Here is a 22,764-nt window from a genome sequence, read left to right as displayed (position 1 = left end):
CAGCAGGCTCCCTGCTGAGCAGAGAGCCCGATGCGGGGCTCGATCCCAGGACCCCGAGATCATGACCTGAGCCGAAGGCAGCGGCCCAACCCACTGAGCCACCCAGGCGCCCCAACCTCTTTTTTTTTTTTTTTTTAAGATTTTATTTATTTATTTGACACAGAGAGAGAGATCGCAAGCAGGCAGAGAGGCAGGCAGAGAGAGGAGGAAGCAGGCTCACTGCAGAGCAGAGAGCCTGATGCGGGGCTCGATCCCAGAACCCTGAGATCATGACCTGAGCCGAAGGCAGAGGCTTAACCCACTGAGCCACCCAGGCGCCCTAAAAGTAGCCTCTTGCACACCTTTTTTTTCAGTATACCTAGATTCCCCCAGGGCTGGAGGCGGACCTACGGAGGTTTGACGACGCTTTGCCTCCAGCCGCTGGGCCGCGCTGCAGGCTGAATCGTCGAGATTCCAGAAGCCGGGAGGGGGCGCTCTGCGGCCCTCAGCCCCTGCCCCGCCCCACACACCGCGCGGACCTGGAGAGTCGGCCCTTAACAGCCCCCTCCTGGAAGGTGCTAGGTCCCAAAGCTGGCCTGCCCCCAGGCCCATCTGCCGGCTAATGTTTAACCTGGTCTCACTCCACATTATCCGCAGTAGAGAAGTCGGGGCGGGGTGGGGGCAGGAGAGGTCACCTCCAAATCGCTCCTTTCCAGGCCTACATGTCCTTCGAGTATCGCCCAACAAGTTCATGAGCACCTACTCTGATGTATTCATGTAGGTCATGAGTACCTAGTATGTGGCCATTCATTCCACCATCATAAGCACCAACCATGTATCCATTTGCCCAAAATATAGTAAGCATCTACTGTGCATCCATGCAACAATTTAAGAGCAGGAATTCTGTGTCCATTTATGAAACATGTACATTGGCTTAACATGTAATGAGCACCTGTCCTGTGTCCATCGTACAATGCCTTGAGCACCTACTATGTGCCAAGAACTGTGCCAGGAGACCCACCGGCCTCTGCTCTGCCAGGGACAGCGGCATCAAATGCACACAAGAGGACAAAGTTACACGGGGAGTCAGATGCCTCACCTACAAGATGCTTTTCCTCTCCTGGACTCAAGGCCAACCGTGAGGTGGCAGGGCTGGCCAATAGCAGGAGGACTGTTTTTGAACCAAGATTGCGACCCGACAGCAGAGCAGCGAGAACATAACTGGGCAGGGGCTCCAGATTGGCCCAAACACGACACACTCAAGAACGCGAGCCCGGGATAAGCTTCAGGAAAAGACAGTTTAGGCGGGTGCTGGGCTTTAGCACGCGCCGTCATCCACTCCTTCCACCTCCTAAGCTTGGGCGCCACGCCGGGAGCGGAGGGTCCGGGCGAGACCAAGGACCCCGGCGGAGCTCAGGCTGGGGACGCAGGTTGTCCCAAGCCTGGGGCCGAGCGGAAGCCCGAACTGCTCCCGGCCGGACCTCGTCCTAATTCCACGGGCGGGGGGACCAACCCGGGACCTGGAGGGAGGGTCTGATCCCGGCCTCGAACCCTGGCTTGCGCCTCCCCGAATCCGGAGCCGGGGCCTCTGCCCGCCCGGCGCTGCCCGCGCGTTCCTGGAACTGGGTTGGGCGGAGAAATCAGGGCCTGCGGAGAGGCATTCCTACCGCCCTCCCCGCAGCCCGGGGCCGCGGGGGGGCCTGGCCAAGGTGACCCCGCAGGAGGGAGGCGAGGGGCCCCCGCCCCCTCGGCCGCAGCGACCTCCTCCATCTTCCCGGTCTTCGGGGCTTTTCCTCTGGGCCCGCACGCCCTCCCTCCGGTCAACGGCGCGCCTGCCCCCTCCCCCGGCTTCCCCAAGGGCGGGACATCCCTCTCCCCCCCCCTCCGCCGCCGCCACCCCCAGGCCACCTCCGGGCCGTGTCCCAGCGCTGCCCTCGGGCCGGGGGCGGGGCCGCGGCGGGAGGGGATGTACCCGAGGATGGGGCCGAGGCGGCGCGCGCCGCTCCGCCGCGGCCCGGCGCCCCCTCCCTCCCGGTACCCTCTCCTCGCGGCCCCGCCGCCCTCGCTCCCTCCCCTCCCCCGGCCCAGCGCCGACTCCCGGCCGCCCCCTCCCCCCGACGCGCACGCCCCGCCTGGCAGCTGGCGCCCCGGGCCTGGGGCCGCCGCGGCGAGAGGGGTTTGCTGGGAGGGCGGGCGCGAGGGAACTAGCGGGGGAGGGAGGAGGGAGCAAGGCCGCCCCCCGCGCCCCTCCTCCTCCCCCTCCTCCGAGGCTTGCCCGGCCCTCCTCCCGCCGCCTCCCTCCTCCCTCCTCCCTCCCTCTCTAAGACATCCCCGCACGGCCCGGCCGCCGCGGCCACCTTCCCTGCCGGAGCTGCAGATGTGGCGGAGCGGCCGGGAGCCGGGCGGCCGTGCCAGGGGAGCCCGCGCCCCGTGAGCCTCGCGCCCCGGCCCCCGCCCGCCCCGGCCCCTCCCCCGCTCGCTCCCCTGCCGCCCCCCCGACCGCCGGAGCCCGCAGCCGGGAGCCCGACCGCCCCCGCCGCCGAGGTAGGAAGACCCGGGGCGTCGCGCCGTGGGGACGGGACTGGGAGGGCGGCGGGGGGGGCAGGGCTGTCGCGCGGGGGCCTGCAGGGGGCTGCGGGACCCCAGGGTCGCCTCCTCCTCCCGCGTCCCCGCCTCGCCCCGGGCCATTGTGAGCCCTCGCCGGGGCCCCTGCGCTCGCTCCCTCGCTCGCTTGGCTCGCGCGCTCCCTCCCTCGCCGGCTCCCTGGCCCCGTCCCTCCGTCTCTCCGTCTCTCTCGTGCTTCCTTCCCTCCCTCCGTCCGGAGGCCCGGTCGACCCACGGCCGGGCCCACGGCGGGAGCAAACTTCGGCGGGGAAGTTGGGCGGCCGCGGTGGGGGCGCGCTGCAGGGTGAGGGGGGCCCCCGGAGCCTGGGCACAAAGTTGTCTGGGGCAGCCGGGCAGTCGCCCCTTCCCAGGGCTGCGCCGGGGCTGTTTCTAGGACGGGGTTTGAAAGGTGTCTCCTCCCTTGTCCCGGAAAGTCTCCCCACTGCTGCGCCTGGTTAGCCTGGGCCCTTCCCCGGCCGGGGGAGGGAGGCGTCTCTGGGGGTCAGGACGGGGTGCAGCCGCGTTGGGCCTGGGAGCCGGAGTCCTGTCTGGCACTTGCTCCTCCTCCACTGCTGTCTGGGTGGAAGCAGAAGAAGCTGGCAAAGTGAAGAGGGCAGGGGTATCCAAAGGGCCTGAAGAAGGGTCCGGAGGGAGTGGGGGAGGGGGCGAGGCAGGCAGGTGCATCCCGAGGGAGGGAGATACAGGCACCCTGCTTCCCCGCAGGCCCCCGGGAGTGGGGCTGGAAGCCAGGCTGGCACCTGGAGGCCTTGGCACACTGCCCTGGCCTGTCGGGTACTCAGGCCACAGCAGGGCAGCATGCTGCTTGTCTGCCTGTCCAGGAAGGACCGCCTGGCCTGTCCACCCGGGGCAGTGATGGTTGCAGGGATCCTGGCCCTGCCCTGGAGCCTGGGAAGCGGGAAGGGATCCTGGGAGGAGCCCTGGGCCCCCAGCCATCACAGCCCAGGATCTTGGCTCTGAAGGGAAAGCTTGACACTGAGGGGGCAGCCAGGCCGGCCGCAGACCTGGCCAAGGCCTGGGCTCTCGTGGCTCTTGGTCTAGGCCAGGGACAGGGCCTGAGCTGTGGTCTTCAGAGGTGGCCTTCCTGAGGGTCTTACGTCCTGGAGGGAAGGTGGGGCTTAGCTGAAGCTGAGGGTCAGCTGGAGACACTCCGGTCCCCCAGGGCCTTTCACAGCTCCCAAGCTCAGAGAAGGGGAAACTGACCCCTTCCGTCTGCCCACCCACCCAGTCCCCTCCAAGCCCCGCTCCTGGTGCCACAGTGCCACAGCTGTTCTAGCCCGTCCCACACGTCCCTCCCCACACATCCCTCCCCGGTGACCTCGGAGCCTTCCCCCTCTGCTCCTCCTTCTCCCCTCTGGGCCTGGGCTGGGCCTCCCAGCTGGCCCTCGCCCACTCTGGGGGAAGGGCTGCACCTGGGGAGCCCTTCCCAGGACACCCCTTTCCAAGCTCTAGCCCAGTCCATTTTACAACCCACCCCCAGGTCTACTTGGCCCTGTCCACAACCAGCCAGACAGGAGGCAGTGCCAGGGGGTTGGGGCACAGTTTATGGAGGTTGAGGACCCCTTGGAAGCGGCCCTGTTTTCCTTAGCTCCTTACCCTCCCCCTCCTTTCCGGAGCTGCCATTAGCGCTGACCCTCTGACCCCCAGAGCCTGCCCACCCTTCCCTGTCTGTGACCTTTGACCTTTGGTGTTAAATCCCTCCAGCTGGGGCTCTTTGGCCCCTGAGTGACCCTGGCCCAGGTCCCCTGGGGGGCCTCTCCCTGCTCCTGGCTCTCTACACAGGGACACCTGCCAGTCCCTCCCTCACTGATGGGGAGGGGGTGCCCCAGGAAGCCAGACTGTGAGTCACCCCACTTCCAGGCACCACTGCTTTTAGAGTCGGTGGCTTTGGGGGATTCGGTTGAGCCAGGCCACAGCATTGAGGGTGAGTGGGAAAAGCCCCTGGCCTGGGAATCTGATCTCCTGGATTGGAGTTTGGGCCAGGCCACCAACTCCCGGGGGCCGGTGGGGCAGCTCCCTCTCACCCCCTTTCTGGGTCTCAGTTTCCTCATCCGTAAAACCAAGAAGTCAGACAAGGTGAACTTCCCGAGCTAGAGTCCCTCAGAAAATTTGTTGGGGGGGGGGTACTGAGAAGTGGGGTCAGGCCAACAAAAGCCAACTCTCAATTATCCGTGGGTGGAGCCAGTATGAACAACTGGATGCCGCAGACATCCAGAAACCTCATTTCAAACAATCATGGGAACCGCGTCCCCCCAAAGCTTTTGTTGTTTCTCAGAAGCCAGCTGCAGATGGGGTAGCCACAGCCGTGTCTCCTGCCTGGGCTCCCCTCACTGGGAGTGCCCGTGGAGGGCGAACCCGCCTGCAGGAGGACAGAGCTCTGCCAGGGACCCTCCTTGGGGCCTGTCAGAGGCCCTGGACTACTCTCAGCCCCACCTTGTGGCTCCCACACTCCCCTCTCCCCTCCTTCCCCGGCCTGGCCTTGGCCCCAGGCGGTGGGAGTGTCTTCTGCCACCTAATCCTCCTGGGGTCTGAACTGTGGTATAGAAGGAAGAATGTGTTTTCCTGACGACATTTTCCCATGTGCGTTTTCATCTACCCGGACTGGCCTGGAATCCGAATTTCCCACTTGGGCGAGGGGGGTGGGGTGGGGATGGGCGCTGGGCAGAGTTTGGGGCAATCCCAGGATGAGGGAGGGTGGCGACAGCTGTGGCTGGGGGACCAGATGTTGGGGCTGGGGCCTGCCGCCTGCCGAGGAGCTGGTTGGGAGGCATTTGGGGTGGGGCCCTGGTGCTGGGAGGCACACTGGGGTTTGGTGGGGGAGATGGCTGCTCCTGGCTCTCCCCTCTGGCCCCGGATGTCTCCCCAGGTTGCATACGGGGCCAGGTTGGAGGGGAGGCCGTGGAGGCCCCTCATCCAAGCAGGGCATTCAGCCTGCAGCCGGGAGGCCCTGAGCTGGGTGGAATGGGGGCAAGAAGCTTTTCTGAGGCTGCAGGGGGTGCTTCCCTCTAGTCAGGGTTCCTTTTTCTTTTCTTTTTTTTTTTTTTTTTAAAGATTTTATTTATTTATTTGTCAGACAGAGATCACAAGTAGGCAGAGAGGCAGGCAGAGAGAAAGGAGGAAGCAGGCTCCCTGCTGAGCAGAGAGCCTGATGCGGGGCTCCATCCCAGGACCCTGGGATCATGACCTGACCTTAACTCACTGAGCCACCCAGGCGCCCCTCTAGTTAGGGTTCTTAATGTGATTTTATATCTCACACAGATGATGGAGGCCAGAGGGTGACTGGTGGAAGGTGCCTGGCGATCCCCCCTTCACCTGGAGGTGGGGAACGCCCATGGCTGGTGAGGGGGCAGCTCAGGGCCAGCCAGAAAGAGGCAGCTCTCCCTTGCCTGAGTTGGTTCCCTTGCTATGGCCCCAATAGGTGTGGGGCATCCCCTCTCTGAGATGGGATGCCCGGCCTTTCCCCAGCCTGCCATCAAACCTGGGTGTGGAGGAGCACAGCTTTTGCAAAGCCCCTTGGGACACATCCCCCCAACCCCCGCCTCGGCGCCAGCCTGGTGAATTCTGAGTCAGGTGCTGCTAGGGCCGGGGACTCAGTATTTCCCACCTCCAGTAGCACTTCTGGTGCTCTGCTGACCCACCAGGGTTGAGGCTTTGCTGCTGGGACAGGAGAGGATGGGCTGCTGGGGGGTCCTGTGTAGGGGCATGGCCTGGAGTAGAGAGACCCCCATTCTCTCTGGGGCTCCAGCCCAGCTCTGCAAACCTCTGCTGTTCTCCAGCTCACGACAGTGCCTGCTGAGGTCCCTAGGGAGGCAGGGGGTCTGGGGAAGGAGCGGCATGGGGAGAGCAACTCCCAGAGAAAATTCCCACCTTCCAGCAGCCCCGGGAACTTGGCAGGGCTTGACATCTGTCACCTAGAATTGCCATATCAGCCCAGTGAGGAAGATCCATTGATCACTGACAAACAAGGAAACTAAAGCTTTGGCTGGAATAGGGCCAGTGGTCTTCTGGGCCCAAGTTCCTGGATCTGTTCTGGCTGGTGGGGTGGTACCTGGTGGTCAGTTTCCCAGCCTGGGTTGACAAGGGATCCTGTTCTGGAGGGGAACCCAAGCTGCCCCAGCAGCTGTGTATACTTGGCCCCCAAACCTCACCCTTTCACTGGCCTTAACTCCAGACTGCTCTGTGGGGGAGGTGAGGCCTGGCCGAGGTTTGCAGGGGCCCCTGGCCCTTCTTCGCATTCCAGCACTAGTGGTATGGGGCCATCCCAGGGGAGCTCTGGGGGGGGCCTCTACCCAGCTGGCCCCCAGGGAGCCCCGGAGCCGGATCTGCCATCCTAGCACCCTAGGATGCTTCTCTTCCAAGCTCCCTCAGGCTGGGCAGGGAAGGGGCCTCGGCTCTGGGCATCTTGAGGGGCCGGAGCTCTGGCCTTCTCCTCCTTCCCCTCCCAGATGGGATGGAGTGTTCTGGTTAACTGGTGGTCAGGCTGGGAGGAGCCTGGGGGCACGGGGATGTGAAGTGATTCCAGCATTGGGGTGTGCGTTGGGGGGCTTTCCATCTGCTCCAGATGCCCCTGATGGGGGATGGGCAGAGGGCCTGAGAATCTTCCAGTGCCATGACTGGGGGTCTGAGGAGAGGCTGGGCCTTCCTCGGGCCCTTTGTCTTCAGTGCCTGTGAAACCAGGTAGTACAGGGACGGCCCCGCGATGCTGCGTGCGACATGTGTGCTCACACGTCCTCCTGCCTTGGCAGATGGCTGCCCGGGGAGGGGACTGACCCAGCCCCTGGCCCCCTCCTCCAGTCATGGCCAAGGACTGGTGGGAGGCTCCGGAGGCCCCAGGAGACCGCCGAGCTGCCTGACTCAGTCCTGGGAAAACAATCCTGCCCAGCTGACAGAGGGTCTTGTCTCCTTTGCACAAATGCACTCACAGGCTAGTGCCCCACTGGGACCCTGGGAGTCCGAAGCCTGCGGGTGGAGGCTACTGGGGGGGAACTGACACTCAGAGATTTGAGGGCTTGGCCTGGGATCACTTGGGGTTAGGGAGGGACAGAGGGGGACCCGAGCCCAAGGCTGTCTGGCCCTGGCCCCTGAAATGTCAGTTCAACGTGGGAATCCCCTCGGCTCTACTGTCCCCCGCTCTATCCCCCCATCCCCTATGTGGGCATGAGGGCATGACGTGGGGGCAGCTGTGTCCAGAGGAAGCCCTCCCTTCTCCCCATCGTCCATCTGGGTTTGGCTGGCAAGTCCCAGCGAGCCTGAGCCATTTCTCCCCTGGGCCACTCCCTCCTACATCCAGAGCCCCCCAACCCCCCTCCCCACACTTTCAGGCTGACTGCCCCTGAGCTGCCCTGTCCCCCTCCCCCCTGGGCTATGGGGCCCTCCATTGTCCTGCCTGTTCTAAAGCTCCCCCCCACCCAGTACTGCTGGCTGTCTGCCTGCCAGCCCCACCCTCTTTCAGGCCAGGCCCACACCACCACCTCAGGACACCTAGGGCTCACCCTACTGGGTGCTGTGGACCCTGGGCCCCCCAAGGGCCTGCAGCAGGCCAGGCCTGACAGGGCACTACCCAGTGGGTGTTTCCTTTTGGGTTTGGAGACTGCCCCCAGCTTCTAGACTTGCTTTGCTGCCAGATGGGACAAGCTGGGGACAGGTGGGGGAGGCAGGGAAGAGGGGCTGTGGGCAGGGGTGGGGAGGGGAGGGGTGTGGGGGTGGAGTCCAGAAGTCATGGCAGGGCCCCTGTCGGGCCTGGTCACTGGCTGCTCTGGGGGTTGGCCCCATGCCAGCCCTGGGTGGGAGTGGCAGGAGAGAAGCTGGGGGAACTGGGCCCTACCAGTCATCCCAAGTGAATCAGGGCGATGCTGGCCACCCCATCCTCATCCAGGTCTGCTCACGGGTCCTTTGCCCTGGACGGGGAGGAGGAGGCCTCTGTGCCATGGCCCAGGCCCCGGCTCTCACCTTGACCTTGGGCAAGCCACTTCCTTCTTGGGGCTCAGCCCTTCCATCCTTCCCCACCTCACACGGCTGGTGGGCCCCACAGTTGGATTCATTCCTTCAACGGACATTGCTGAGTGCCAGGAAGAGCGGAGGGCGGGTGTGATGGTGCTGTTCAGGGAGTGGTTAGGGAGCTCAAGCTCCAGGGGACTTGAGGCCAGCCCCTTCCTTTCCTGGATGGGGAAACTGAGGCCCAGGGCTTTGCCCACATCAGATTGGGGCAGGCCGGGTTTTCTGGCCTTGAGCCCACAGCACTTGGCATCGCTGCCCAGTTCCCAATGGTGGAGGGGGTCAGCTCAGCATAGGGGCCGTGGGAAACTGCAGTGGTCCCCTCCAGGAGGGCTTCCCGGGCTCTAGGACTCCCTTCTTGGAATGAGGCGCTGAATGCCAGCAGCAGGGGTTAAGTGCTGGGGCCAAAGGTCGGGGCAGTGCATGTCACTCTCCGTGTGCAGAGTCAGGCATCCAAGGTGTGTTCATGAGTCGGTGGCATTACAGCAGGAGCGAGGACTTGGACCCTGGATGACCGTGGCGGGCAGCCCAGGCCGCCGGAGGGCTGGGGATGCTTCCCTCAGCAACGCAGGGACAGGAGCAGGTCCTCTGCTCAGTCATCAGTCAGGCACCTGCGGCCAAGAGTCTGAGGCCAGAGAGGGTAAATCATGGAAGACTTGCTGCAGGAAGGGGTCGGAGGCAAGTGGCAGCTGGGGGAGAATGTGAGAATGTGGAAGGGTGTACAGGGGGCCTGGCATTGAAGAGGTGAGCATCGGGCTTGTGGGAGAAAGAAAGGGAATCCTGAGAAAGGAGGTGCTGCAGGGGAGAGCTTGAGGGCAGGAGCCTCTGGCCTGGAAAAGAGGAGGGTACTTTCTGTGTAGAGCACTCCATGGCTTCCGGTGCCCTCCAGGTCCTGGCCCAGACCCGCTCTTGGGCCTCCTTCTCTTCTAAGTGACAAGCAGTTTTGCGGAAGGTCAGCTGGGGCCACAGCTCCAGCCTCTACAGCACTGGGCACAGAAAGAGTGTGGGCTTTGGAACCTGGCAGTAAACCCCCAGATGTGCTACTTGCAAGCTCTGTCACCTTGGCAGGTGATTGAACCTCTCTAAGCCTCACTCTCCCCCATCTGGAAAATGGAGACTAGCACCTAATTTGTGGGGGGACCGGGAGGATGAATGGTGATGCTGAGCGGGAGCCTGTCTGGGCTGCAGAACAAGTTAGGACCCGATGTCCCAACACTTCACCCCATGTCCCCACTGCTTGGGAGCAGCCCTCCCCCACCCCGCTGCTCAAGCTCCCCCACTGAGGTCCAGGGGCCTTTCATCCTCATTCATCTGGAGGCCCCCGGGACTGAGTGGGTTGGAGGGCCTGGTGTTGGAATGCATAACTGAGCGGTGGGGTAAATGAGGCGGAGGGAGGGGAGGGCCAAAGTCCAGAGCCCGCCTTGCCAGCCTCGGCTCCCAGTTGGCAGGTGCCATTCCGTGGGCCTGGTGCTTGTCCCGGGGTAGTGGGAGGGGTGAGCCGTGGGCAAGCCCCCAGGACTCGGGAGGTGCTTATCGGGTTGTCTCAGAGCCTGACCTGGTTGGGAAACTGCGGTGTTTCCTTCCCTTTGGGGCCTGGGCCTCATCCCTGCGGCTCGTCCTCGTAACTCCTGAGTCCCAGACCGGCTGCTGGTCACATGCTGTGTCCTCTGTTTGGTGTTTGAGCACAGGTGTGACACATATGCATTGCCTCTATGTTGGGGTGCGGTGGGTGCCCGCCCATGTCCTGTGGGACACTGGCCATGGCCTTCGCTGGCCCCAGGAAATTCTGGCAGAGTGCCCAGCTCTGCCTGTCCATCCTGAGTGGCAGTGCTGCCTAGCGGGGCCTCGACTGCTCCTGCCGAGGCCTCAGTGAGTGTGTGTCCCTATCGGGCTCCCCCCACCCCCATGCCAGCTCCTCCTGGGGATTTGGGCAGCCTGGGGCCAGCTCTTCCCTTCCCACTCTGAGGGCATGCGTGGGGGGTGCTTGGCGGGCTTGCCTCTGGCAGAGGCCCAGGTGCAGGCAGTGCTCAAAGCCCCACGCACCACCTCCCCCCCCAACCCCCCAGCAAGCTGGGCAGACAGGAAAATACCAGACATAGTTGTACAAAGGTGGCTGCAGGCAGGCAGGCAGTAGGGGGTGGAGGCCGCTGAAATGGGGGCCTAAGGGAGGCCTCTGTGCCAGGCTGGCCCCTGCAGCTGGACAGGCATGCACATCTGTGTGAGTGTGCTTGTGCATATGTGGGTGGGGTCCATGTGTTGAGTTGCTACCACCCCCAGCCTGGCAGCATTGGGGAAGCCAGGACTGGGGGAGCGGTTGGCGTGGGGGTAGCGCTGGGGAGCCAGCTGTGATCCTTCCAGCTTCAGGCACTGCTCAAGTATCTGGGTGACCTTGGCAGGCTAAGTTATTGCATGGGGCACCCCCAGCCCAGGGCCAGGAACAAGAACCCTCGGAGCCACATCTCCTGCGTGCCCGGCACAGGGCCAAGCTCCTCCTGCGGGATGTCCCCAACCCCCACCTTGCCCGGTGAGCTGGCCCCTTTCTGTGGTACCTGTGTTTCTGACCAGGGCTTGTAGGGGGCAACAGGGACCCATCTGAGGCCCCACAGCCAGGGGCGAGAGCACAGAAGACCAGCACCAGCTCGCCTGACTCCGGGTAGCACCATCTAAACATGCCCGCGGGAGAAGTTCCTAGCACGCACCCCTATTCAGGTGCTGCCCAGCTGAGGGCTTTCCTGAGGCCCCCATGACTAAGGACAGAGAGCTCAACCCTCGCTGATCCACCCAGGGCACTTGCTCCCTCACCCCCGGCCCCCGGGGAATCTGGGGAGGCCCCATCTTGGGATGGGAGAGGGGCTGGCCTGCCTAGGGAGAGGTTCCCAGGGAAGGCAAACCCTTGGTCTTAAAGGAAGTGCGGCCAGCCCTGGCCCCTCTCCTGGGACCTGCCAGGCAGGCAAGGCCTCAGGATAAGCCCCTCCCCTGGGTCCTGGGAGGAGGTCTGCTCCCTCCAGGGCTCCTCAGGGCCTCTGGGACCTCCCTCCTTTTCTTTGAGCATTTGGGCTCCGGAAGGTGGCTAGGGTCTGCCGTGGCCACTGCCCAGGACAGCTGATGTCGGAGGCCCTTTGAGGGGCATGAGCTCGTTTAGTTGCACCTTATGGTGAAAGCCAGGTGCGCTCAGGTGAGGCTGAGACAGTGTTGTCTGTGGATACCATGCGGAGCGTCCGTCCCCCACCCAGCGGTCCTCATTGCTCTAGACTAGCCAAAGGCTGGGCGTGTCAGTGATGGTGACAGTTAATTCAATAAGTTTGCTCGAGTACCTACTATGGGCCCAGCATTATTTTAGTTGCTGAATATTACATAATAATGGGAAACATTAAGAAATCACTGGATGTGTGCATCACCACCCAAAATCCAATGAGAAGTTATTATGGTTACCATCATCCCCTTTTGGAGGCCGGGACAATAAGACAGGGAGGTGACCTGCCGAAAGTCACATGGACAGGAAGTGGCAGATCAAGGGGGAGACCCAGGTGGTCTGACTGGATTTGGACCCATACTCTGCTGCCTGCTCAGAAAGGGGGGTACTGAGAGGATGAGGTCTGCCTCTACCCCTACCCCCAGCCCCTGCCGCCAGGAGGGTGGAGCTCTTGGCCAGAGCAGGGAGGGAGCCGGAGCAGTTCCCAGGAATGTGGGGCCGTTTGCTTTGGCAGCGGATCTGCCCTCAACTCTCCAAGCCTCCCTGTGGGCGCCCCCCGCCCCCAGCTGGCCCCTCCAGTGCCCACCCACTGCCTGCTGCCCCTCCTAGCTTCTGTACCTAGCTCCCACAAACCACTGGGTGGGGAGGGGGTGCCAAGCTGGACCCTTTTTGCCTGCCCTCCCCTCCCAACATCCATGGGCAAAGGAAAGGCTGATAGTGAACATGGCTTCTGGACTCACCTGGGCTTGAAATCCAGTTCGGCCACAGACAAGCTGTGTGATCTTGGATGGGTTGCTTAATCTCCCTGAGCCTCAGTTTTTACATTTGTAAAATAGGGGTGGCCAGAACCTGCCTTAACAGGTGCTGGCTCTTCGTCTGACTGTCTGTCAGACTGGCTGTTGGTCCTGTTGTCATGTAACCTTCACCCAAGCCTTCCAGTGGGCTTGCTCCCCACTCCAGCCCTCAGCTTCCCCATCTGTGAGAACTGCATGTTGGTAGCAATCATCCCAGGCACCAAACACCCCAGCACCCACAGAGCACAGGGGAGGCTGGGGACTTACGTCCCCTTTCCATGCCATATCAAGAAAGCCACTGGGCTTTTGCAAGGTGCATCTTAGACCCCTGTCCCCAAGTCCTAGGCCAGATGGGCCATGGCTGACCAAGGGGCAGTATCAGGACCACAGGGGCAGTAAGGGGTGTCCCTTACATGGCCCCATGCTGCTGTGGGGTGGGCAGGGAGAGCTCCCATCTTACAGAGAGTCCTGTCCTCTCTGCTTCGGGCAAGGAGCCCCTGAGTGTTTCTCAGGGTGGATATGCCTAGCTGCCCCCTCCACCTACACAGGCTGCCCTCCAATCCCTGGGCCAGCCGGCTGACCTCCTCCAGGCAGGGAAGGAGAGGCTTTATCCAGAGCGGAGTCCAGCCCACTCCCCCGAGCCTGGTGACTTCGAACCTCAGTTTCCCCATGTGTACGACAGGGGCAACGACGGCATCTCCTCCCAGTAGGGGTTTTACAGGGCTCAGAGAATTCTTGGACAGCCGGTGCTTGGCACAGGGTAGTGCTGGACGCCTGCTCACCGCCCCCCGCCGCGTCGGGTATGCGTCCCACCCCACTACACAGCACCCTGGCGCGGTCGGTAGCGGTCCCGGCCTCGGTTTCCCAGGCCCCCCGCGCTCGCCCCGCGCTCGCCCCGCCCGCCGCGGGTGGGCTCGGCCGCCAGGTAGGCCGGGCGGGGGCGCTCGCCGGGCGCTGCAGCTGGGGGCCGTCTGCGCGCCGCGGGGCGGGCGCACAATAGCCGCCATTGTCTGGGCCCGGCCGGCGGGGCGGGCGCGGCGGGCGGGGGCCGGGCCCTGGGGGGCCAGCGCGGCCCACCCTCGGGGTGACCCCCCCCGCCCCGCGGGGAGGCCGGCCGCGGTCCCGCGCCCGCCCTGCCGCCCCGGTGGTCCCCGCGCCGCCCCGCTTCCTCCCGCTCCCTGGGCTCTAATTAGTTCCTTTCGCAGCTGGAGTAGCGGCGCGGCGCCCGGCAGCGCGACCACCTCGGCGCCGCCTCCCCGCCCGCCCGCCTGCGGCGAGGGGTCGCGCCCGGCCGCGGGCTCTGCTGCCGCTTCCGAAGCTCGCCTGCCCCCTAGGAGCCACGCGCGGCACCCTTCTGGGCGGCCCTCGCCGGCTCTGGGAAACGCGACGCCCGAGTGTCCTCCCTCCTGCCCGCCTGGGTGTCGGGAGCGTCGAATCCGGTGACGGGCCTGCCGCCTTCTCTTGTGAGCCTCCGAGGCCCAGGAGAGTGCCACCCTGGCTGTCGCCGTCCTCCCTTCACCCAGCCGCGGAACAAAGAGCAGAGCCCGGTTCAGAAATGGCTTCTGCAAGCTTGGGGGTGGGGAGTGGAAGGAGACATCTTGAGGTTGGCCAGGGTCAGGACAGGAGAGAGGTCATGGGGGGTCTTCACGTTGGTGTGGGGCCCCCTTCTGGAGGACAGTTCTGGGTGGGGCCAGGCTGGGGTTGGGAGATGCTGAGAGCAGCAGGCTTTTGGGCTGGATTCTTCCTCCTTTCCCAAAGGAGTGGGGGTGGCTGGGTCTCTGGACTGGGTTCTGGGTTCTTTGTGGGAATGAATCCCTGCTTCCTTGGGCAGAACCCAGTGACAGGAAGTGTGTATGTATGTGTTTGGGAGAGGTTCTCTGGGGACTGGGCCTGCTGATTAAGGGGGGGGTGCTGGAGTCCCCACTCCCACCTGGGTACTGTGCCTACCCCTCCTGGCAAACAGGTTCCTCTTGGAGGGGGGGGCTCCCTAGTTGTATGTTGAGGCATGTCTCCTGCAGGTCTTAAGAACAAGATGACCCCGTGTCTAGGGCTCCTCCCTGGACCCCTTCTGGCCTAGGGCAGAGGGCAGTAAGGAAGATGCCAAAGGATGTTACCTGGGCAGGGTTGCCAAAGCATCAATTTGAATTCCCAGTTCCCAGACCATCCAGCACACATGGTCCCCTTCTCTGGAAGGTCCAGTTGGGGGTGGAGGCTGGAGGCTGTGGGGAGGCCTATGGCCCTAGGCCAGCTGAGGGACCAGGCCACCAGCCCTTCCTGGCTCCTGAATTCTTAATCAGCATAAATATTTACTTCCTTCCTCCCCTCCCAGGCTCCCAGCGCAGAGGAGCTTCAGGGAGGTTGGACTGGGCCTGTGTCTAAAAATAAACAGGTGGAGGGACAGGCAGACAGACAGACATAACTGGGGGAGGGGGGTCAGGCAGAGGGCAGCTCCCTGCCCAGCCAGAGGAGAGTGGAAGGGGCCCAGGTCCATCCATCACTGTCACCCACCCACCTGCCTGCCTGCCTTGGGTCTGGAGCTCCTAAAGGACAGGGTAGCAGCCTGATCCCAGCCCCACTTACCTCACTGGGAGCCCCTGGCCCATGCTCGGCCTGGCAGTGGATCCAAACAGATCTGACTGGTCCCACCTGATGCAGTTTAACTGGGACAAGTCAGGTCACAGACTGGGTCCCACAAACAAGAGTGGCTGCCTCTCCTTGGGCTCCGATATTTAGCCATGTGCTGGTAGGGTCTTGGGATGTCCTCAAAGCAGAGGGTCCTAATTGAGGTAGGGGACTGCCTTGTTCCCTGTGTGCCTGAAGGGTCTTGGCAGAAGGAGAGCTTGTCAAGGGAGATGGATGGGCCAGGACTTGGGACCAGAGAAGATTGTCCAAAGTTGCTGAGGTGCATGGCCTGGAGGAAAGATGAGTGGGGATGTGAGGGCTGTCCTCCTCCTTTGGGCTCTGTTAAGCACATACGTGGGCAACTCTGGTTCCCAGAGAGAGAGAGAGAGAGAGGCACGTGTGCACACATGTACACACACACAAACACACACACGCACAGCTGAAATGTATGGTCATGTGCCATGTGGTGGTTCTGGGGTGTTCTGTATTAAATTATGAAAACGTGCATTTGGTGAATGATGTGGAGTATCTCATAGTGTTGGCTTGTTCAACAGATAGATTTTCAAGGTGTAATCACCTCAATTAGCAAATGCAAGGACACACTTCGACCACATGTGGAAAGGTTGCCCCTGGAAAAAGTTGGAGGTTGGAATAGAGTTGACCTTGTTCTTGGGTCACACCATTGATAATTTCTAAGAAACCGTGAAAATACCAGCGTGAGAACTTATAATAAAAGAATATCATCACCCCCCCCCCAAAAAAAAATGATGGAAGTATGTTCTTACTAACCACCAGACAGAGCTGGTCTACTTCCCTCCAACCCTGTCCAGGGCTGGCCTGGTTGGGCCACAGTCCCCAGCTGCCCCCTGGTGGTGACCCAGAGCCCTCGAGCTCCCCGTGCCTATGGGCACCTTTCTTCTGGAACTTACGTGGGAGGCAAGGCCCCCTGTCTGCACCCCCATCCCTTGGGCCAGGCTCTGCACAGCTCACCTGAGACAAGCTCTCAGCCTCCTTCCCTTGCAGGTGACCACAGCTGCCTGGGAGGCCTCCCACAGTGAGCGCTTGGCGATCAGTAGCGGAGAGCCACTAACAGTGACCTTGGAAGACGCTTGTTGCTCTTCTGGTTTGGTTCTGGGTCCTCAGGCTCAAATCAGGCATGTGATCCCGAGCACAACTTCCCACTTGGTCAGAAATGACCTTTGGGACTTGGCTGACCAGTTCCCAGAAGATCTGGCCTTGAAGCTGGTCGCTTTGCCACTTCTTAGCTCTGTGACCTGAGGCAATATCTCTAAAACTCAGTTTCATGGCAAAATGGACTCTCTGAGCTTTGCCTCTAGAAAAGACTTGAGGGCAGTGAACATCAAAGCTCTCAGTAGGTGGCTGGTGCTCCTGTGTCCCTGGGCCAGAGCCCCTCAGGGTCCCCCTTCCCAGGGAGACAGTGCTCACGCTGCCACACAGCCGTGCCTCCCTCCCCTGGTGGCTTCTGTGGGTGCAGCCCTTAGGTGCAGCCCGAGAAGCCTGAGATCACCGTGTCACAGTATTCCTGTCCTCCCCCAGGTTCCTGCCTGAATCCCAGCTTGGGGGCGCACCGCTGCCTGCAGCCACCTCCGACCCAGCGCCCCATCACCATGCACTCCTTGGACGAGCCGCTCGACCTGAAGCTGAGCATCACCAAGCTCCGGGCGGCAAGAGAAAAGCGGGAGAGGACGCTGAGTGTGGTCCGGCACCGAGCTCTGCACAGGGAGCTCGGCTTGGTGGATGACAGCCCCACCCCGGGCTCTCCGGGCTCCCCGCCCTCAGGTACAGAACCCCTGGCAGGGCAGGGGGTCTCCGGCCCCGATGGAGCCATGGCAATGGGAAGAACGTCCAAGGTGTGTCCCCCAGGATGTGAGCAAGCCCCTCGCAGCTTTCAGCTTAGAGCTAGAGCTCTGTCCATTTATCCTCCCAGCAGTTTGTCTCTGGAGGTGACACTGTCCCTGGGGGGAGGCAACTGACCTACCCAGTCCATGAAGCTGGCACAGCAGAGCCAGGATTCAAACTAGGCCTCGGGGAGGACATGGAGGAGCTGGTAAGGGGGAGCAGGGGATACCAAGGCCCTGTGACCGACTCCTGGGCTTTGAGGCAGCGTGGCTGGTCAGTCAAGTCCGTGCAGATTGGGGACTGAGCCCAGAGAAGTGCTTCTTGGGGGTGCTTGGGGCTCTGGACTTCCACTCTGCCTGCCCAGGACCCACCTGACAACCAGACCCACCACGTCTGAGCTAGAAGGCTCTGGAAGCAACGTGGCCCAAACCCCTCTTATAGAAGGGCGCAGAGAGGCAGGAAGAGGCCCAGGAGAGGTCAGAAAGGTCCCCAGCTGGCAGGGTGACAGCAGGCCAGGAGCCTGGCTTCAAGCTCCTGTTCAGTGGGTACTTCCCACTCACGGGCTTACCCAGCGGCTGAGCTCTCCTGGTGGCGAAGGCCACACTCTCAGCTGTGCAGGCTGCTGCTCAGATGCTTGGGGTCCCAGGGTGGTCTGGCGGTGTGGCTGGTATCTGCTTCCAGGGTCACGGTGGGGGATTCGGAGACTCCCGATCTAGTACCCCTGAAGAATGCTTCTCCCTTAGGCTTCCTGCTGAACCCCAAGTTCCCCGAGAAGGTAGAAGGACGTTTTTCGGCGGCCCCTCTGGTGGACCTCAGCTTGTCACCGCCGTCCGGGCTGGACTCTCCCAATGGCAGCAGCTCGCTGTCCCCTGAGCGCCAGGGCAACGGAGACCTGCCTGCAGTGCCTGCTGCCCCGGTAAGGAGGGCGTGAGGGTTCTGGAAAGATTTGTACTGGTCTCCTGGAAAGGACTACAAACTGGGTGACTTAGAACAATAGAAATGTATTATTCTGTCGCAGTTCTGGAAGCTAAAGTCTGAAATCAAGGTATTGACAGGGCTGTGCTCCCTCCGAAGGCTCTGGGCAAGAATCTTTACTTGCTTCTTTACAGCTTCTGGTGGCTCCCGGTGTCCCCTGCCTTGTAGCTGTGTCATTCCAATCTCTGCCTCTGGTGCTACTTTGCCTTCTTCCTCTGTTGTTTATTTCTGAGTTCAAATCTCCCTTTCTCTTATGAAGACACCCGTCACTGGATTTAGTTCTCCCCAATCCAGTATGATCTTTCTTTCTTTTTTTTTTTTCCTTTTTGAGAGGGAGAGAGAGAAAGAGAGTGAGCAGAGGTGGGGGTAGAGAGAGAGGGAGAGAATGGGGGTGGGGGACAGAGGGAGAGGGAGAGAGGGAATCTTAATAAGCAGGCTCTATGCCCAGTGCGGAGCCCAAGCTGGATTTGATCTCACAACCCTGAGATCGTGACCTGAGCTAAAATCAAGAGTCAGATGCTTAGCCGACTGAGTCACCCCAGCGCCCCCAGTATGACTTAACTTGATTGCATCTACAGACACCCTATTTCCAACTAGGCTCATAGTCACAGGTACAGGGGGTTGGAACTGGGACAACTCAACCTGCCACAGAAGGAGACAGAGCAGGTGTGGGCCTGCTGGCCCAGCGGGGAGCACTAGCCCACTCTGCCTTCTCCCTGCCCCCCCCAGGACTTCCAGCCTCTGCGTTATCTGGATGGCATCCCCAGTTCCTTCCAGTTCTTCCTGCCTCTGGGCTCCGGGGGGGGCCCTGCATCTGCCTGCTTCCTCCTTCCTTACCGCCCCCAAGGACAAGTGCCTCTCACCAGAGCTCCCCCTGCCCAAACAGCTGGTGTGTCGCTGGGCCAAGGTGAGTGGGGGGGCCAGGAAGATGGGGGTCGGGGCTGGGGTAGGCAGCCCCACGCAGACTCAGAACGCTCCCAGGCTGGGGTGGGCGGCCCCACGCAGACTCAGAACACTCCCTGGCCCCGTAGTGTAACCAGCTCTTCGAGCTCCTCCAAGACCTGGTGGATCATGTCAACGACCACCACGTCAAGCCCGAGAAGGACGCGGGGTACTGCTGCCACTGGGAGGGCTGTGCCCGCCACGGACGAGGCTTCAATGCTAGGTGAGGGGGAGCGAGGGGGGTGCTGGGGAGGAGCGGGAGGGGGCTTGGGTGTCCGGCGAGCGGCGTCGAGCTCCCCTGTGGCCTCCCGGGAGCAGGTACAAGATGCTCATCCACATCCGCACACACACCAACGAGAAGCCGCACCGCTGCCCGACCTGCAGCAAGAGCTTCTCCCGCCTGGAGAATCTGAAGATCCACAACCGCTCGCACACAGGTGAGCAGCCGGGAGGGGGCACGGTGCGAGGGGAAGCCTCTCGGGGGGGGTGCGATCCTCGGATCCATCTTCTGTGTGGCCCCGGCACCCTCCTCAGCGTGACCATCCACTGGGTGCCGCCCACTAGGCGGCGCTCACTGCCGACCGCAGGCGCTGGCGACAGAGCCACACACCTAATTTTAAACTTCCTCATCGCCAAAAAATAAGAGGTCCTAATTGCTGCATTGAAGAAAGGACAAAGGAATAGGTGAGATGAATGGTAACGAAATTCCTTCAATCAGATGTATTAAAAAGCCAGCAGTGACACACTGGAGTTAATTCTGTACGAAGTCTGGGAGCGCAGTCTGCCGCGTACCCTTCCCCTCACACAGCACATCTCGCTGCGGGCCAGCCGCAGGTCAAGGGCGCCCCGCCTGGAGCAGCTACCAGACATGGGGTCAATCTGGAGGCATTCTGCTGCGCCAGGACCAAATCCAGCGTACAGGGCATTCTGCAGTGCTCACTGTGGGCCCCCAGGGCCCCCTGCATCTAAGCAGATCTGCAGTCCTGCCTGTCGAAGTGATCACTGTCATCCCCAATTTAGAGCACAGGACTAAGGCCAAAGGCACACACATAGGCCACAGCAGAGCGGGGGGTGATCAGGCCAGCTTCTCCGTGGCCATGCCCTGCTGTCTGCACCTGGGATCAGATCTCGTGCCAGTGCTGGGGACACTGCCCCTTCCATCGGACAGTTGGTGCTCTCGGGGGGGACCGCGGTCTAGGGTGAAGGTCCTGGGGCCGCCCTGTGTGCACAGAGGCCCCTCATGCCTGCCCCGCCCCACAGGTGAGAAGCCCTACGTCTGCCCCTACGAGGGCTGCAACAAGCGCTACTCCAACTCCAGCGACCGCTTCAAGCACACGCGCACCCACTATGTGGACAAGCCCTACTACTGCAAGATGCCCGGCTGCCACAAGCGCTACACGGACCCCAGCTCGCTGCGCAAGCACATCAAGGCCCACGGCCACTTCGTGTCTCCTGAGCAGCAAGAGCTCCTGCAACTGCGCCCGCCCCCCAAGCCACCACTGCCCACCCCTGACGGCAGCCCCTACGTCAGCGGAGCCCAGATCATCATCCCCAACCCTGCTGCCCTCTTCGGAGGCCCCAGCCTGCCCGGCCTGCCCCTGCCCCTGGCCCCCGGCCCCCTTGACCTCAGTGCCCTAGCCTGTGGCAATGGCGGGGGTGGTGGGGGGGCCGGGCGGCATGGGCCCTGGGCTGCCAGGCCCTGTCTTGCCCCTCAATCTGGCTAAGAACCCGCTGCTGCCCTCACCCTTTGGGGCTGGTGGACTGGGCCTGCCTGTGGTCTCCCTCCTCGCTGGCTCCGCTGGCGGCAAGGCTGAGGGGGAGAAGGGGCGTGGGGCAGTGCCAGCCAGGTCTCTGGGCATGGAGGGCCGCAAGACGCCCCTGGAGAGGACTGAGAGCAGCCGCTCCCGGCCAAGCCCTGACGGACTCCCCCTGCTGCCAGGCACTGCGCTGGACCTGTCCACAGGCGTCGGCTCGGCAGCCAGCAGCCCGGAGGCACTCGCCCCTGGTTGGGTGGTCATTCCGCCGGGCTCTGTGCTGCTCAAGCCAGCCGTGGTGAACTGAACCTGCCTGCTGGACGGCTACCCGCAGCCCGGCTAGCAGCTCCCAACCCTGCCCCCCGACGAACGGAAACTTTTCTGCGAAATAGCAATAATGTCCTCCTGCCCCCGGGGCCTGGTTGGCTGGGTCCCCCAGGCAGACCCAGCCCCAGACAAGCTAGGCAGCAAGGATGGTGCTAGAAGGTCATTGGTGGTGTCCCAGGCTCCGGAACAGGGGCTGGTGCTGCCAGCCAGGGTGAGCCGTGCTCCTGGGTGCTAAGGCCTCACTCGCCTCCTGCCCTGCCCTCCACTTAGCCCTCAGTCTCCCAGGCTACCCTCCCCCGCCCCGTGCCTCCCTCATCCATTCACCAGCCTGGGTAGGTCATCCTCCCTCCCTGCCTTGCCTACCTGCCAGCCATGTCCCCATCCTGCCTAGCCTCTCTGGGCCCCTGTTCTTGGGGCTTCTTGACCCCTTTCCCTCTGGCCCACCCTCCAGAGGGAGAGCAAGACAGACGCAGGCAAAGCCACAGGAAGAAGCCACCTTATCCCTATGACAAGGCGCCTCCAAACTCAGAGAGGGAGGCCCGCTCTGCCAGCTGCCCCTCACTACTAGCCCGTCCAAAAATAGCCAGCACTACCTGAGGCTCGGCCCCTTCCCTGGGCTGGATGCTGTCCACAGTGAGGGGACTGCTGACCACTCACCTGCCCCTTCACTGCTGGGCCTTCTCCCTCTACTTTCAGGGAGCCCTGGGAGCGTGGGCAGTGGAGCCCTGAGCGAGGAAGGGAGATGCCAGGACGCCAGGCCCTCGCTTGGCTCAGGGAACAGGTGGGGCAGGGCTTGGCTTAGGGTAGTGCCGCTCTGCACAAGGGACTATGGGGGTTTGCAGGGTGTCAGGAGGTGGGAGGCTGGCCAGGGACAACCCCAGGCTGGGACACAGCTCCTATTCTGGGGGTGTCAAGTCACAGCCAAGCACATAGGGGAGGTAGGGCTCCAGGCCAGTGCTGGGCATGGGAGCTCTCCAGAGGCCATGGACTGAAAGCCCTGGGCTTGGGGGTGGAGAAGCAAACAAGGATGGCCATAGGAGTGCCCAAGCCCTCTGCCTGGGAAGGGGAAGCTAGAGGAAGGAGCCTGGATTTAAGACATGGTTGTGTCTGTTGGCTATTTCCCAGAGCCTCTGTCTTAGAGGTGTCCCCACCCCTGCCCACCACCTCCCCCATGGCATGGACCAGAATAAGCTAAGGATGCTGGTGCTCCATGTGCCCCACAGCCCACTGCCCGATCCCACCAGGCCTCGGGGCCCCGGCAGATGCTTCCCCTCACCCTGAGCCCTCGCTGCTCCCTCTCTGGAGGTGGCCTGGTGCCGCCTGGGAGGCGCTGGCCCAGCAGCCAGGACTCCTGGCCCCTCAGCCACATGACCAAGCACTCCGTTTCCCCTGCTGTAGAACTGGAGGCTGTGGGCCAGCAGGGGGTGCTCAGCAGCCCTGCGGACTCTACCCTCTCCCAACTGCCCTTCTGTCCTAGAGGGGGTGCCCTAACAGGGCCTGGCAGTGCTGGCTCTGCCCCTTGAAGGGGCTGTGAGCAGAACAGGAGGGAGCTGGTCTCCTTTCCTCAGGCCCCACACAGGACCCTGGCCTTAAGTCCCCAGCTGGGGGCCAGGGCTCTGAGACTCAAGCCCAGGGAGCAGAGGAACAGGGCACTGGAAGGTGACGTTAGCTCAGCATGTGACTTGGTGATAGACCAGGCTCG

The 22,764-nt window shown here is 62.6% G+C and overlaps 1 protein-coding gene across 1 annotated transcript; it reads left to right on the top strand.

The window, feature by feature from the left end:
- Positions 1-2,486: 2,486 nt before the first annotated feature.
- LOC116863122 (zinc finger protein GLIS2-like) lies at positions 2,487-21,091 on the top strand. The gene is given in 9 exon segments (XM_032850619.1): positions 2,487-2,523; positions 16,762-17,004; positions 17,808-17,980; positions 18,769-18,837; positions 18,839-18,946; positions 19,071-19,204; positions 19,300-19,418; positions 20,242-20,651; positions 20,653-21,091. Coding segments are annotated over 8 exon segments (1,575 nt in total). The 5' UTR covers positions 2,487-2,523; positions 16,762-16,832; the 3' UTR covers positions 21,043-21,091.
- Positions 21,092-22,764: the final 1,673 nt, after the last annotated feature.

The sequence above is a fragment of the Lontra canadensis genome, unplaced genomic scaffold (genome assembly GCF_010015895.1).
Source record: "Lontra canadensis isolate GAN:19392208 unplaced genomic scaffold, GSC_riverotter_1.0 scaffold570, whole genome shotgun sequence".
In the NCBI taxonomy this organism is placed as follows: Eukaryota; Metazoa; Chordata; class Mammalia; order Carnivora; family Mustelidae; genus Lontra; species Lontra canadensis.
This window is presented reverse-complemented; position numbering and strand designations above follow the sequence as displayed.